Source organism: Lates calcarifer, linkage group LG13 (genome assembly GCF_001640805.2).
Source record: "Lates calcarifer isolate ASB-BC8 linkage group LG13, TLL_Latcal_v3, whole genome shotgun sequence".
Classification (NCBI taxonomy): Eukaryota; Metazoa; Chordata; class Actinopteri; family Centropomidae; genus Lates; species Lates calcarifer.
In genome coordinates, this window is record NC_066845.1 from 6928955 (window position 1) to 6944741 (window position 15787).

A 15787-nucleotide genomic window follows, 5' to 3' on the forward strand; every position below is an offset into this window, starting at 1 on the left:
CCTCAACCATCCCCCTCTTCAAGCCCAAATCTCTATGAAAAAATGTTTTAGAAATGTGCTCTTGTCTTCAGTACAGCTGAGTTTTCTTGTAGTTGTTGGTTCAATTTACTTACTAGTCTTTTCCAAATTGTGGTAAGCCTTAAAAACAGCTTAACAGTTTTTAAGGCTTATCTGTCACTGAACCAGGACTGGGGAATTATCATATTGACATAAGTGTTTATTGGTGGAATTATGTCATGACAATATAAGATTATGTTGTAATTAAATCAAATTTAGTTGTTTACATTTATAATTCCAAGCACATCAAAATAAAAGTCAACAAAATACATTATTTTGTTTGGATTTTACATGCGAGTAGAATTTATTAGAATTTATTACAAGGTTTGGCATAAATTTGCGATACCGTGATACCTATGAATATCATAAGAATATTCTTACTGTTGCAATGTTATTGTGTACCACACAGACCTATCCTGACTGTTACAGTGCACCGGTTCACAGTAATGAGTAAGCATTTAAAAAGCAGTGTTAACAGTCATGAGCTGCACAGCGATGACATGTTGTGATGAGAGGCCTGATGCCTGAGGAGGACATACTGTATGTGATGGAGAAGATTCAGCTGAGCGGGGAAAAAGATGACCATCTTAGAAATTTATGTTTTCCTGAGTGGATTTTTTTAAGAACGACACTGTCAAGAAGACTGGCATTCAAAGGGTCCAGTGCCAGCTTTCCTGGATTTAGGATAGAAAATAAACTGAAACTTCTGAAATTACAGTAAATATTTGCCAACCTGCTTGTAGCAATCAAGGCAGCTGGAATGTGACATGAGGGTTAGAAAATGAAAACCACCTTTTGGAGGCAAACGGCACATGTCCAGGAGATGAAATCGCATACACGTACGCGCACACACCAATACACAAAACACTCACAAACACAGCACAGGTCTTCTGCACAAAATCAGCATATCCTCACTTGCTGTGGGTAGGATGGTTTAAATTACGTTCTGAATATTCAAAATATAATGAAACTCTTGGGAACAATAAACCTTTGCAATTCCAGGAAGAAAAACAGCTTAGTGATATTATGAGGAAAAATCCTGCACTGTCATTTGGGAAATGAAAAAATATCCCCTGTCACAGTGGATTATTTTAATTCACAATGCCCCTACCTGTTCCTTTAACTATCATCCGGTTTGCTATTTAGCAGCAATTATCGCTTCCATCTCTGCATCTTGACTGACACTCAGCTTTAACAGCAGGATATCAGTCTCCATCACTCACAGCTGTCTACAGCACTTTTTTATTTTCCTGTGTATGCACCAAGCATCCTGGAGAAAACTTTCACTCTTTCTAAGTCAAGTCTCACACTGTGCTGCATTTTACTGAGCTACTGAGCCAGTGCCAGCCACTGGTAACAATAAAGAGAAGAAGAAATGCAAATTCAGGTATAATAGTTAGTGAGCTCCTTTAGGTTTATGGCTGATCATGAAGATTCTTGTTTGTTTTTTATGGTGTTTTCCCTTACTTTTTCACTTTGGTACAGTGTGTTGTCACTAGGTGGTGTTTCTCTTGTTTGCATCTTACCTCATTATAAACTCTTTGAAACACAGGCGCAGTTTATTGTGGTGACGGAAGAGTTTTGGGTCCGCTGGGATCTCATTCAGGAAGACCTGGGCCACCTCCAATGGGCCCTGCAACAGGGGGTGGGTGGAGAGAGGAGGAAAGGGACAAAAACAAAGAGACAGAGTTAAAGAGACAAAGAAAGAGAAAGCAAAAACAGAGTGGAGGAAGGAAAGAGAGGAGGTAAGAGAGGAAGTGTTTGAGAGCATATGAACAAAGGAGGGATGAGAGTGCCCCTCATTCAGACAGGGGGAAATGACTTGCTAACTGAATGCCTAATGCAGCTAGGGGCCGAGATGCTGAACTAGAACATGAGGAAGAGATCAGATCAGAGAGGGAGCCGTGATTAGCCTCCTGCATGGCTAATGTCGCAGCTATCCCCGCGTACACCCACCATTTGGCTCCCATTTGCCCAGTATGAGATCTTGTTATCCTAACTTATATTCATCATAAAACCACAGCACGCTCGCGCAGCGCCTGCATCACGACAGGCACAGTTAAACAGCTCTGATTAGCATCATAAACGCATTTGGCCCGGGCCTTAGCCCTTGGTGACGGAGCTGTGGACCCAGACACAGAGACCCAGCCTCCTGTGCTGATTACAGTCAAGAGTTATATGTTTACAGAGTTGCTGAGCATTAGTGTTATGTATACAACCATCAGGTCGGAGCGAGGGACCTGTCAGATTAGACGCTGGAAGATAAAGCATAGGGGGAGGGAGCGGAGACGCTGTAGCTAGCTTCATCATTACTCCAACATTCACCATGCTGGCAGGACCTGGAAGCTATCAGATCAAAGAGACCTCCGGTTCAGCATGCCGTGCAGCAGAGACATGAAAGGAAGAGGGGCCATGAATTGACGTTTTAACTAAATCAGGGGAAAAGCAAAGGAAGGATTAGGGTTATGGATGGGGTGAAGGCTTTGATGTGTGATCACTGTCATGTCTCCCACCTGCACTCTGTGACTACAATGGAAACTGTAAATGTGATAAGATAAATAGAGGTAAATTATTCTGGTTTATTTTCCCCCGGCACATTAAGAAGGAACACTCAGGGGACAAAGGAGCCATGTATGATACAAATTGCAATCATTTTAGGAGAACAGACGCCATTTGTTAAACATGAAGTACCAGATCATTTCAGCTATAATATGAGCAGACACACAGTGGTGTAAAATGGGAGCAGTGCCCTCATTCACAAAATCTCTGCAGTGCTCATACATTACCTGGTTAACAGTGGCTCCCACAGAGCCTTGTAGAAGCATCTGTAACATCTTAGCATCAGGTTGCTCTCTGTGTGTGGCAACTGCTAGTTCTCTAGTCTTCTTCTGCATGTCCTCTATGGCCACCTCAATAGGAGTCAGGTCAAACTGGAAACAAATGTGAGGCAATAATGTACAAAATTTATTGCAGCAATCAAATGCAAACAAGTGTGGAGAAAGTGTCTTAAAAGCCACTACATGTTCTACACTTACCTCCTCCTTCTGGATGACGTTGATGCGAGTCTTGACATAGGGGAAGGCGTGCATGGTAGTGAGGATGGTCTTCCTCTTGTACTGCTCGTGGAGTTCGCCCCGTGGCCGTCCGCTCTTGGTGAAAGGCGTGGTGTACATGAAGCGCCGCAGGTTGAAGTTCTTCTCAAAGTTTGTCAGCCGGTCTTTCATCTCATAGTCATCAAAGTAGGGCTCCACGTAAGTGATCTGGATATATGCCTGGAGAGGAGTGGCAGTTTAGTTTCCTTTTTTTTTAAATCATAAAACTGGGCTGTCACTGTGATAAAAATTCAGTGCTTTAAGCTTAAGTTCTTTATGTATTTATATATTTTTGCCAACAGCCGTCAGAGTGTACAGTTCTTCCGTTCCTAACAGCCTTAGCCTCAGCAGGGAGGATGCTGAGGGTAGACACATCAGTGCAGTGTATATTCATACTGTCCTCTGCTGATTTTTGCATTCCTACCCTCTGGACTAATCTTTATTTTTAGGAATGCTGTTATTCATTTTTGGCTTGTGTACTTTCTGTGTACACACACAAATCTGTGCTTCTCTTCTGACAGCTTTTCAGGATGTGCAACAAAACAGACAAATATGACAGATGCATCTTGCACATAGTCAGCTTTTATAATGTATTACAGGTATTTGTTTCTGCATAAATCTAAATGTGCATGTTCCTCACATATGATGTCTACATTAGGAAACACAGTACCTGCATTTTTCTTTTCTTGTTAAAATTATTTTACATTTTTTTTGTCAATTTTGTGTAACTTCACATATTTTATACACATATTCATTATTCTATTTCTGTTTATAATACCATAATCCACACTTGTGCTTCATGCCTACTACTTAACATGCTCTCTACAATTGTTTAGTTCTTACTAAGAATAAAAAAAATGTTTACCATTTTCTTACTTATCTCATGTTCTTCAACATGACATGAGCATTTGGTGATGCATATATAAAATTTTACACATGTAGTAGAAATCAGTGATGTGACATTATGGTCACCTACCTTGCTGTGGTTGAGTTGTTTTCTGTCCACTGGTGTAGAGTCCTTGATCATTATCAGTGTGTCATCTCCAAAACATTGGCTGTAGAAGTTCTAGGAGTGGGGGAAATTCTGTAATTACTATACATTGTTGCTCATAATATAGTCTATTATTTCTCCTCTTAAGCATGTAAATGAATGCTAGGTTTTCCAAGCTTTCTAAAAAGGTCACAAATGGATGATTTTAGGTCTTGCCCTGAGTCACTCTGCTTAGTCAGAGTCTCTCAGTCATTATCAGATTTCACCAGTCCAGCCAGACAATGTCTTTCCCTGTCACTCCACTGCAATCACATATTAATACGCAATATGCACACATACACACACACACTCCTGTCTTGTACCTCCAGCCTGTGTGATATCTCAGGCAGATGTGTGATCCCAGGCTCCTTGTAAATGAATTCTCGTTCATCCAGGTCACCGAACTTGGCCCCATAAAAACCCACCCGGAAATAGGTTCCAAACATCCTCTTATGACCCTGGAGGGGAAACACAGAGAAGATTTTATATCAGTCACTAATCAGTATGACATCAGTAACATATTCTTTCTCATTATGGTAAGAGCCTTTTATTGGATCTTTATTGTGAAGAACGCTTTGAAGACTTTAGTTTAAAAATTTTGATATGCCTATAAACAATTAAAAAAAAAAAACTTTCACTGTTGAGAATAACAATCTTCATTATCTGAGATAAATGTCAAGGAATCATATTCTATATACTTCTCTAGGTACCCAATCTAGGTACCCAAATGATTTTTAAATTACTTTTCCATTCTGTAGAAAACCTTTCAACATGATCTACTACAGTATCTTACTGGTTTTCTAATTCCTACTTTAACATTAATTACATAAATGAAGCAGCTCCTAAAGTGCCATATATTACCTTCTGAATGATGTTATCAAAGGCCCTGTGTAGTTTGTCATGAGTGGATACCAGTTTTCTGAAATCTCTGTGAGCCTCTGAGATTGGTATGATGATCTTGTAGACCTCATTTACCGCCTCATAGAGACATCCCTGATAAGAGAGAGCCAATAGTGTTGGTTAGCATGACCGTGAAGAGTTTATAAAGAGGAAACAATTGCACTTGAAACTAAAAATGTAAACCAAATGTTCTGTGGCATGACAGTGTAGTATGGATTTGGTGTACAGCTACAGGTTTCCGTGTTAACCCTACACATAAATATCAGTGCGGTTTCATTGTCTCACATTGCTGAAGAGCTCAGCAGCCTGCTCAAGCAATCCCACCAGGCCGTTCTCAGTGAAGTAGCGCCCCGAACACACCCCGTCCTCGTCCGGCGACAGGATGTCGTCCGACACCGCGGACTCCTCCAGCACGTTGGGGGAGATGTTCTGAGGAGAAAATCAGTTGGCTAATCAATCAATTAGCCCTCTTAATCAAATAATCAATCACGTGGCTAGCTTTAAAGGGAGATGTCCTACAGTGGGAAATGGAACTAATTTGATGACCATCCAATCAATGACCTGCTGACTGCTGCAGGTTAGAGTGTCCTGTACCAGAGCGCCACAGAGGTCTCGTGTGTGACACAGCTCATCGATAACACCGTCATCATAGTTGCTGTTGTAACTGGTTGTTTTCAGTTCAGGGGAACAGTCTGTTCACATGTTCCCACAGGAGCACATCTGCCCCCCACCCCCCACCCCCAAATCTTCAAAGGCACTGTGTTAAGTGGCGCTACCAGGGGACCATATTTATATGTTGACGTTATGAGTGTACAGCTCCCCCCTCTGGACACACACAACCAAATTTGGGAGTAATCCATGGGGAGATGTGTGATGTGGTGTGTTGTGCAGGGGAGGGTTTGCTTCCGTTCAACAAAACAACCAACAGCCACAACAAACAAATGATGAATGGTTATGTTGTTTGGCTGTAATTGTTGTTTTTTTGCAGTCTTAACATGTGTTTGTAATTAGTTCATTGCTGTTTCTGTATGTTAATCTATGTTTGTGTTGTCTACCTGGAAAGTGACGCTCCCAACAGGCAGGTACTTGTGATCTTCCAGCATGCTGAGGTACTCAGCCACCAAGGCAGCAGCGTGGACCAGACACATGGCCGCCTCAGTATAACACTTCCTGTTGTTGTGCTTCTCTGCCATGTTCTGCAGCCAGGTCAGACGGAGGTCAGGAGATGTCTGGTAGCCCTTCGCTATCCTGTGGAGGGGAGGGGACAGTGGGTATTTGTCTGTTTTTTTCCCTCTTCTTTCCTTTTCCCTTATTGAACCTGGTAAAAGCCTCATTGAGATTGAAATCTCTCCAAAGAAAAACATTGCCAAGAAGACAGTAACAACAATAAATACAAATCAGAAAGCATAAACAGGCTAAGAAAACTTTACAAAAGGGCATTTACATAAAGTAGGAACAAGTTATTGCAGGTGGTGTACTGGTAGTTAAAGATGTGGGTTCACTGCAGACAAGATTATCTACAGTATATTCTGTAAATGTTGGTGACTACATTTATGTCAGATTATTTTGGCAGAAACATTTGTAACATGAAAGAGATCAATAAATATCTCTACCCAAAATGAAGCAGGTGAGTTAATGTAATTCCTGTATAGGCATAAATAAACACTATGTGTACAAATGGACAGCAAATATATCAAAATGTGTGTGCTGCATGAGAGTGAGTGCGACAGATCAGTGGGTTCTTTATAAAATATGGAAAATGTTTTTCTGTTCAGGGAATGCATGAATAATCATTAGCCTAGCAACACTGGAATTAATTTAAAACACTAAAAAATTTATTTATAAAGCAGGTGAGTCACTATACTACTTACAAATTAATTCAAGCATCTGGAGACCAAATGTCTTTTGCGTCAATGACCTGTGTGTGTTTGGTAGCATGGAGGTAAATGTTGGGGTGACTGTAGGTAAATGTGTAAAGTCATTCTGTACATCTGTCAGACACTCGCCAGGTCACTGGGACCAAAACCCAAACAGAAAGGTGCATGATAAATGATACATGTAGGTGACATTAGAGCATGTTGAGGTGAAGTGCCTAAATCAACATACAGCACATGTATGCTCTCTTTGTCTCAGTGTTTCCCCCTTCATGTTTTCACACACACCCACGCATAGCACACAAACTCAAATACACACACTGTTTGCATCTGCATATACACAAAGCCAGATCAGAAGACTAAACTGCTACCACATGGTTACCATAGTGAGGGCAGCAAATAGAGGCAAAACAGCCCAGACCACAGAGAAATAGGAACCAGGAGCGCAACATAGAGAGAAACCACACCGATGAGAGGGAGAGGGAGAGAGAGAGAGAGAGAGAGAGAGAGCGACGAGAGAGAGAAAGAGAGAGAGAGAGAGAAAGAAAGAGAGCAGAGAGTGCGACGTTGAGAGACAGACACTGAGGACAGGCAGAAACAAGGAGACAGCCTTTTATGAAAGATGCTTTTTTTGGCCTCACCTGTACATGAGGTCCATGAGCATCTCAGGGTCTTCCTGGAACTCCCTCATCTTCACTGTGTCTGACAAAATACTATTAAGGTTTCTTAGAAGTTCATCCACCTGAAAAGACAGACAAATGTAAGGGACCAGCATGAAGCTACAACACAATCAATATCTGCAATGTAATACAGTAGTTGTGTGTGTGTGATTGTGACTATTATTTGATACCTGTGAGGGCAGCTGAGTGTTCTGCATCTCAGTATCCTCCTCTGCGTAAGCCAGGATGGTACGGAGTGAGCGTCGCAAGTATTCCTCCTGGAAGTCTGACGACTTGCCCACCAGCGAGGCCAGAGACATGGTGACCTGCATCTTCACTCTTGAGAAGTTCTGTCAAAGACAGAGGGGAAATTCAATGAATGTCAGTGTTTTGCATTTTGCAGTGTTTATCATACAGCGAGATAAAGTTTCGGTGTGAAACTGCAGCTTAGTGAGGCTGAATTCCCTGTGACTATGGATTTCCACAGACTCTGAAATGAAACCTTTTTTTTCCCTTTTTGATGCCTCCTCTACGAGCCAAAGAAAGAAATGAAATATATTCAATTGCTAGACAAGACACACTTACATATAAGAGGCAAATGATGTTTTGCATGCATAGGAACAATCCTTCTTCTCCCTCTGTTTGACTGCATTTTACCTCTAAATTGCTTAGTTACCATAAATTGTCCAGTAATAGCCAATGCAGGTATTTACTTCAACAAAAGAGGCTCTCTATCAGAGACAGGCCATTGTCAGGTCCAAAGTAACCCATGTGCTTCTAATTTCATTATAGTCATTAAAACTGTCCTACATTATACAATGTACTTTTTATTTTTATGGCCAATTGTATAACTAGTGTAGGCAATAGAAATTACATACAAATATTACCTTATCCTTATATAAGCACTGGACAAAACGAATTCTAACTACTAAGCTACTTTATCATAAAACATGCTCCTTTCTTGGAATATATCAGTAGGGTACCAGAACATATACCTATACATATCAAAATTCTTACACGCCGTACATTGCTGTGTGTATGTAATTGCTGGATGTATAGAGGATCATCTAACATGCAGTAGAAACATATCCAAGATTTTGAAATTTTCCAAGTCAAGTTAAGCTGCTCTTGTTGTTTTCTCTCTTCAGTTTCTGTCCTTTGCCCTATCCTTTTCCCCGTGTCTCCATTTGTCACACTACCTGTCCAAAATAACAGGCCTGACAAACACCCCTCCATCCTCTGCAGTGAGGACTGTGTGTATGTGTGAGAGAGAGAGTGTGCTTGCGTATGTGTGAAGTCCCATCTATCTCCAGCATGACCAGCTAAGCGGGAAATGATCTCCCATTAGCAGAGACATAATCACCCATGGATCATCTCTACGGCCCCATTCTGTTCAACTGAGCATGGAGCCAGAGCCTAACCACCCATCACTGCCCTCTAACTCAGTGTGTACATGTGTATGTGTGTGCTCAATAGTAGCCTAAATGATAGCTTAAGTCAACACATAACCCTCTTTGTCTTTCTCTCTCCTTTTCTTTGTCATCTGCCCCTTTCCGTTAGTTTTCTTTCCAACCTTTCCCTAGTTTTAACCACAGGTATCTGTTTTTAGTGATTTGTTCCATTTCTGACGAAAAAGCCCAGGATTTTCTCCTTTTATTACCACAAACTAAAATTAAAGAGATGGAGAGAGAGAAAAAAAAAGTGTGTGTGACAGACGAGAGAGCAAGACGAGGGCGGATGAAGGGATGAAAACATAAACAAAGGAAGAGGTAGAGAGTAAGTTCTGTATGAATGAGTCATACGGCTGCTACGCTAATTCAGATCACAGCTCTCTTTGTATACACCATATAAACAAACATACGCTGGGACACGCAGAGGGGAAATACTCTCTTTAAACTGGAGATACTGTATGTGTATGTATGTATGTGTGTGTGTCTGAGTGCTCCACAGGCTGGTGTCTGACTTTCATTAAAGTGTACAGACCGTAAACACAGGAAATATCGACTGCAACAGGAGTTATCAAACGAGCAGAGAAAATGAAAGGAGATACTCTATCCTAAACCTCCCTTCCTTCAGATCTGTCTCTCCTCAATTTTCTTTTCTCTTTCTTTTTATTTCCCTCCATCACCGCTTCACCCCTGGCAAAAACACTGCTCTATCTCCATCATGATTTCCTCCTTTCCGCCCCTTTCACATTCTCTCCCTCTCTCTCCCTGCCCTTGAGGCACATACACTTAAACATTCACACATACATATGTACTGATACACACATACATACACACAGAGAGAGAGAGAGAGAGAGAGAGAGAGAGAGAGATCTGGCTGTCATTAGTTAAAGAGCGGTAGGAACATGGGGAGGCAGACAGTGACATATCTCTCTGCTCTCTACTCAGAGACACATCATTCAGCAGAAACTTTCTGCAGCACGCTCAAAATAGACATGGAAAAGACATTAAAGCTGAGCAGCAGGGAGAAAGCGGATAAGATGTGTGTGACTCCCTGCTTCTGTGCGTCTTCATGAGACCATGTATCATAAGCAATTCTGAACTCTCATGTGCACTTACATTAAATTTAATCTGACATAAATGCAATTTCTCCTGCAAGCTTAGATGTTAGATAAGGTTTTATCTGACAGGGAGGTAACACATGCCTGACATTTGCTTTGTGTGTGTGTGTGTGTGTGTGTGTTTCTATGTGTGTGTATCCTTACAATCAATTGGAACATAAATACAGGATGATCTTTTCTATGTGATTACATGTTTCTGCGTGTGGGTGTGTGTGCTTACACTGGCATTGCTGTAGCTGTATCTCATGATGAGATAGAGGGTGGCACAGGCCTGGCTCCTGTTCTCATCGACAGGGCTGCTGCAGTACTGAAGCACCTTCTGGCATAGGTCTGCACACTGCTCAGCCTCCTCCTCGAACAACAGGTCCCCAAACTGCACACAAACACACACAAACAGACATATAATACCAGACACACAAGATAGTATACACACACACAGACACACAGACACACACACACACACACACACACACACACACATGCATATATACATAAATAATCTGGCTTGTATCAGCAGTTTGCCACCCCCACAAACAAATAAGAAAATTTAATTTAGACATAGATAATGTTCATGTAAACATGCCAACCCACACGCCTCCTGAATTATCACAAAGTGCAATCAAATAAACACATAAACATATCATAATGAAAGTACCTTGACAACAACCGCTCTGAGCGTGCTGAAGGTGTGAGAGAGGAAAGTTGTACTCTGGTTGCAGGTAAGAGAGTGGAGTAACACCTTCAACACCCCACCAATCACACTGTCCTTACACTCAGCCAATGGCACCGCCTGGATATGAGACAGATGAAAAAAAAAACTAACAAATCATATGTAACAAATGACAAAACCTGCAGGTACACTGAGGACCCACTTGAGAGAAAAAGCCAACGTTTTAAGTGCTTGACATATAGATAGTACACAAGTGAACTTTACAGCAGAAAGATGGATTAATGCACAGTATATGATATGTTTCAACCGAAAATTAAAAAGCACTGCATGAGTTGACAATATATCATTGTGTTCTATGCATTTAATATTACAAGTCACTCTCAGCAGTTAAAAACCTTTACCTGCACCTGCATTCAATCATTTTTTTCCTGAGCGAAAACACACTGTATGACATTTCCGTGGTTTGGCTTAGTGCTTTCAAAACATTCTAAAGAAAGCTAAGCAGGGTTCACTTCTATATCCTTTATTGGTATATCAATTATGCAAGCATGGAAATCGTTTTTTTAATAGGGCTCGCTAATGAAAGACAATTTCTTGTTGACTTTCAGTTCCTTCTGCAGAAGCAAAATATTACAAACACTTATCAATATAATATAGTAACAACACCATATCATAAGCTTGGCAAAAGAAGTATTAATTGCAAGATTGGATTAAGTGCATAAAGTGTATAAAGTATATGTTTTGCACTGCATGTACAGAACATACAGTGTTGGAAGATACTGCAGCGAGTGTTTTCTGACCTGTATGATGGTCTCCAGCAGGTCCAGCACTATGAGGTTTGTCTCTGTTGCCAAGTTCCCACTGATCAGAGCCTCCTGATCCAATTCTGCTTTAGTTCTGATGGAAGGTGATGAAAGTGAGACAGATATTAAGGAGAGAAAGGGAAAGAAAGCAACAAAAAAAGGTTAAATTAAGAAAGTCTGGAAGCAAGACAGGCAGACACAGACACCACAAAATGTTGAAAACTGGAAGCAGAATCAGAGGTTAGAACATACTTATCCTGTTTGTCATTGGTTTGTCTCCACTGAGTGAGGTCTTTCCTCCAGCGCAGGTTCTCTCTCTGACCCATAGTCCTGTCCATTCCTGTCAACGTTTCAGAAGCAAATTATAATTTCATAGCTATTATATTAAAACTGCTACTATATATAATTATACTGATTATGTACTAAACTGTATCACTAGAATCCATGCCGTCTAATAGATGAATTAACATTATGTTTTACGAGAAAAGGTTGATTGCAGTGCAAATAGCAGATTAGTTGACTTGTGTAATAAATTGCTGATAAAAATTAAACAATTCAAACAATATTTTATATATAGTTATCCTGCAGTACACTCATATTTGAATCAGTTCATATCAGCTGTACAAAATTCCTGACTATCACAGGATAACTGAGATAGGCACAGGGTAACCTGAAACTGGTTCTTTCTGTGACTTGCTGACCGCACATTTATGAACTACTGATAAGATTTTGAAAATCTAAGTGCTTACTAGTTTTGGAGGTAGTTCGTGTGCAAAACCTGGAAATACTGCAGTTCTAAATGTGCCAGAAAAGCAATTCCAAGTTGTTTCCCTGCATAAGTGCAGAGAAATACGTTACCTCCAACTCGTTTCATCATTTCCCCGCGGGCTCCCATTCCTCTCAGCAGGGCCTCTTCCAGCTGCAGTTTGGCCTGCTGAGATTTCTGTAAGGCCTGGGTACTCACTTTGTCACTGCTCTGCTTACCCTACAAACACACACGAACACATATTCACAAAGTACAAACACAATGTGCATACAGTTTTTATAATAAATACTTAACTTCTGTATGATAAATACACATGGAACCAGCCACCCCTGATGCATAGTTTCATATATAATTATATAAACATAAAATTAATTTAACTGACAGTAGAAAACAAGTTGATAAATGAGCAAACTGACCCTATACTCAAAGCAGGACACACAGATAGTGAGGAGCTCCAGCAGCTTGTTGAGCTGTGAGGGAGGCATATCTATAGTCCAGCGCTGAATTAGACTCCTATCAGCGTTCTTCATCACCCACAGGAAACACACCAACAGGTGGCGACTGGTGTCTGCTGCCAGGGTGGCTATGGATTTACCATGCTGTGAAGGGGAGAAGAGAGAGAGACAGATATGCAGTATGATGTGATATGATGTAGTTCTCACTGAAGGAGAGGGAGAGAGCATCTGCACTCACTCAGAAATGTACACACAAATATCCATACATGCATCTGCTGTATGTGCACACAGACAGAGAAATTAATGTACCTGAAAAGAAGTGATACATATACAACAGGAGGTAAAAAAATAATTCTTTGTAAATGTCATTTAACGACATTCAATGTATATTATCATGCATAAACATCACAGCCCAATGAATGCATATATTTTTACTGCAGTTAACCCTCACTAAGACCTATCCATAACACTGTCAGTGGTAGTTTCCTGCTCTACCCATTGAGTTACACAGTGTACATGACAACTGTACCTGACACACTAACGCTGGTTTCTTTACACCACAAACATGGCGGGCCAGTTCTTTCACACTGGCTTTAGTGAAGTGTTGTTCTCTTCCCCATCTTATAATAGGTGTTAAATCTACTGCAGATTAATTTACCTTCATTCATGTGATGATGAATCGCTACTGTAGAGGGTTACTGCTGCTTCACTGTGTGGCAGCTTTGATAAATGTAGTCATTAACCTCCTAGTGCTCTAGGTGTCCCACCTAGAACCTGGTTTCCAGGTATCTGTTCCACAGCAGGACTGAGTGAAGCTCACCAGAACCGACGTCAAATATTTGTAGTATGTAATGAAAAACATCACGTTTATTTGAAAATGTGCCTCATGTTAAAAACCATTTCTGCTGCGGAGAGTAAAAGACTCAAATACTGTTTGAAGGGGAACAGCCTGAAAATGAGGAACAAGCGCTCTGGCAGCCATGTTTGGATTTGTGATGGATACCAGGCCGATGGCTCAGTTGCGTGAAAATCAGTTTTTCCACAACAGTATTTCATGTAACAACATACAAGGAACTGATTCATCTCTTGGAAAGAGGCAGAGAAAGAGGAAGAGAATGCCAGTGTTCAGTTTTAGTGCCTGTGTTGTTGCTGTAGCCACACTTGATGGATGTGTTTGTCAGGGAGGACGACCCTGTTCACTTATGATGGCAATGCCTGCCCATAAACCATATCCCGCAGATGCGTGTGTGTGTATGCCTATGTGTGTGTGTGTGTGTGATTTTTCAGGATGGATGAAGTGTGTGTGCTACTCTGACAGCTAATCAATCTACTTCAGTGCAGCTCACCTGTTAGGAGGCAGAATACTTACAGATACAATCACGCAAACACATACACAGAAGCACTTTTGAACTTTTAAAAACAATGAAAAGCAGTTCGCATCTTCAGATAACGAAAATTATTTCAGAATTTTACCATCGATGCCATGGAAACGAGAACATTCCGTCCTAGTGTGTTGAAGGGGTTCCCAGCAATCGCCATAGCAACAGACTGATTGATGGGTGGGACATTTTCAAGGTCATCTTCAGGTCCGCCCGACTTGTTTTTCCCGCTGCGCGCGTCAGAAACTACAGAGACAAACAGGGGTCAAATATATTAAACTGAAGGAAAGGACTGGAGCACTTGCAATTAACTTTGAGCCTTAACTGTACAAAAGTTTTGACACTACTATGTCTCTATTAAAGAGAGTTAAAAGAGATGCAGGAATCAAGCAAGTCCTCTGTATAGAGATTTTTAATTGCCACTGTGTAAATGGTACAGAAATATAATTAAAACTTCTTCAGTAAAAGTAAAGAACCAGTTTCACTGTCTATTGTGAATGCAATGCTTTTGGTTGGCAAAATACAATTTTTGTATAATAATTTACAATGGAAGTTGTATGTATGCTGTATGTGCAAAAAAATGACATGAACTTTATAGATCAACAAGGGCTCTAAGTGCATGTGCGTGAGTGTGTGTTTACCAGTGAAATCCAAGTAATTGGTGGAATCAATGATAATCCCCACCAGGGGGAGGTAGAGAGCAGCCACCTTGGCTCTGACCTCAGGTTTAATGCAGCGATGGTCAAGATCATGAGAGCACAGCAGGCTGTAGATGGCATTGATGGCCTTTCTCTGGACCTTTCCCCTATGAAAGCACAAACAGACATTTTAAATGCAATCTGAATCCACAAATTACATCACAACAGGAAGCAGTGGTCAAATATTTAGAGATGCTGCACACAGAGACTATTCTTCATCTTTCATTAAGCCTGACATTTTATCTTTCACTGAAAAAAAAGACTAAATAGAGTTGCATGACTGCGAGTATGTCATGAATATGTCTTCATTTCCTCCATAGAAACAACTGCAGGTGATGGATCAGCCTGTACAACCATGACCTGGAACTCCAATCTCTCTATATAAGATAATCTCAACAATGAGAGAACCTAGAAGGTAAGTGGGCAGCACTTTACACAACAGCTTATATAATATATATATATAATAAGGCAATAAGGAGGTAATATTTTGGAAAGTGTCTGTGTTTCCATACCCCTCTGACTCCATGTCTAGAGCAGCACTGAGCTCTGTCAGCAGCAGACCGGCAAGGTAGTGCTGCTGCTTGAATTCCTGAGAAAGCTCAAACAACCCCAAGATCCTCTGCTGCTCCTGGAAACTACATGAACCGGAACTCTGAGGAAGAGCGACACAGACAAGAGAGCGTTAATACAAAGCAGGGTACTATTTAAACAGTCCATCAAAAACTATCTCACGCTTTCCTGACTGAATCCTATCTAATCTCCTCTACTCTATCTAATAACTCCCTAAGCTCCACTTTTCAATTCTCCTTAAAGCTTATTGTATTTCTTTTCCAAGAAG

The 15787-nt window shown here is 40.9% G+C and overlaps 1 protein-coding gene across 3 annotated transcripts in view; it reads right to left on the bottom strand.

Moving 5' to 3' along the window:
* Positions 1-15787, bottom strand: part of dock8 (dedicator of cytokinesis 8) — a 51709-nt gene that overhangs the window by 3615 nt on the left and 32307 nt on the right. For all 3 annotated transcript variants that reach the window (XM_018669118.2, XM_018669117.2, XM_018669120.2), the window contains 19 exons: positions 15462-15601; positions 14893-15056; positions 14346-14497; positions 12834-13016; positions 12510-12636; positions 11904-11991; positions 11649-11745; positions 10834-10968; positions 10399-10551; positions 7804-7962; positions 7595-7695; positions 6135-6327; positions 5365-5508; positions 5041-5172; positions 4503-4637; positions 4126-4215; positions 3093-3329; positions 2844-2987; positions 1584-1690 (listed from right to left, as the gene is read on the bottom strand). In XM_018669118.2, the coding sequence (XP_018524634.1) occupies positions 1584-1690; positions 2844-2987; positions 3093-3329; positions 4126-4215; positions 4503-4637; positions 5041-5172; positions 5365-5508; positions 6135-6327; positions 7595-7695; positions 7804-7962; positions 10399-10551; positions 10834-10968; positions 11649-11745; positions 11904-11991; positions 12510-12636; positions 12834-13016; positions 14346-14497; positions 14893-15056; positions 15462-15601 (2681 nt within the window). The remainder of the gene's footprint in view (positions 1-1583; positions 1691-2843; positions 2988-3092; positions 3330-4125; positions 4216-4502; positions 4638-5040; positions 5173-5364; positions 5509-6134; positions 6328-7594; positions 7696-7803; positions 7963-10398; positions 10552-10833; positions 10969-11648; positions 11746-11903; positions 11992-12509; positions 12637-12833; positions 13017-14345; positions 14498-14892; positions 15057-15461; positions 15602-15787) is intronic.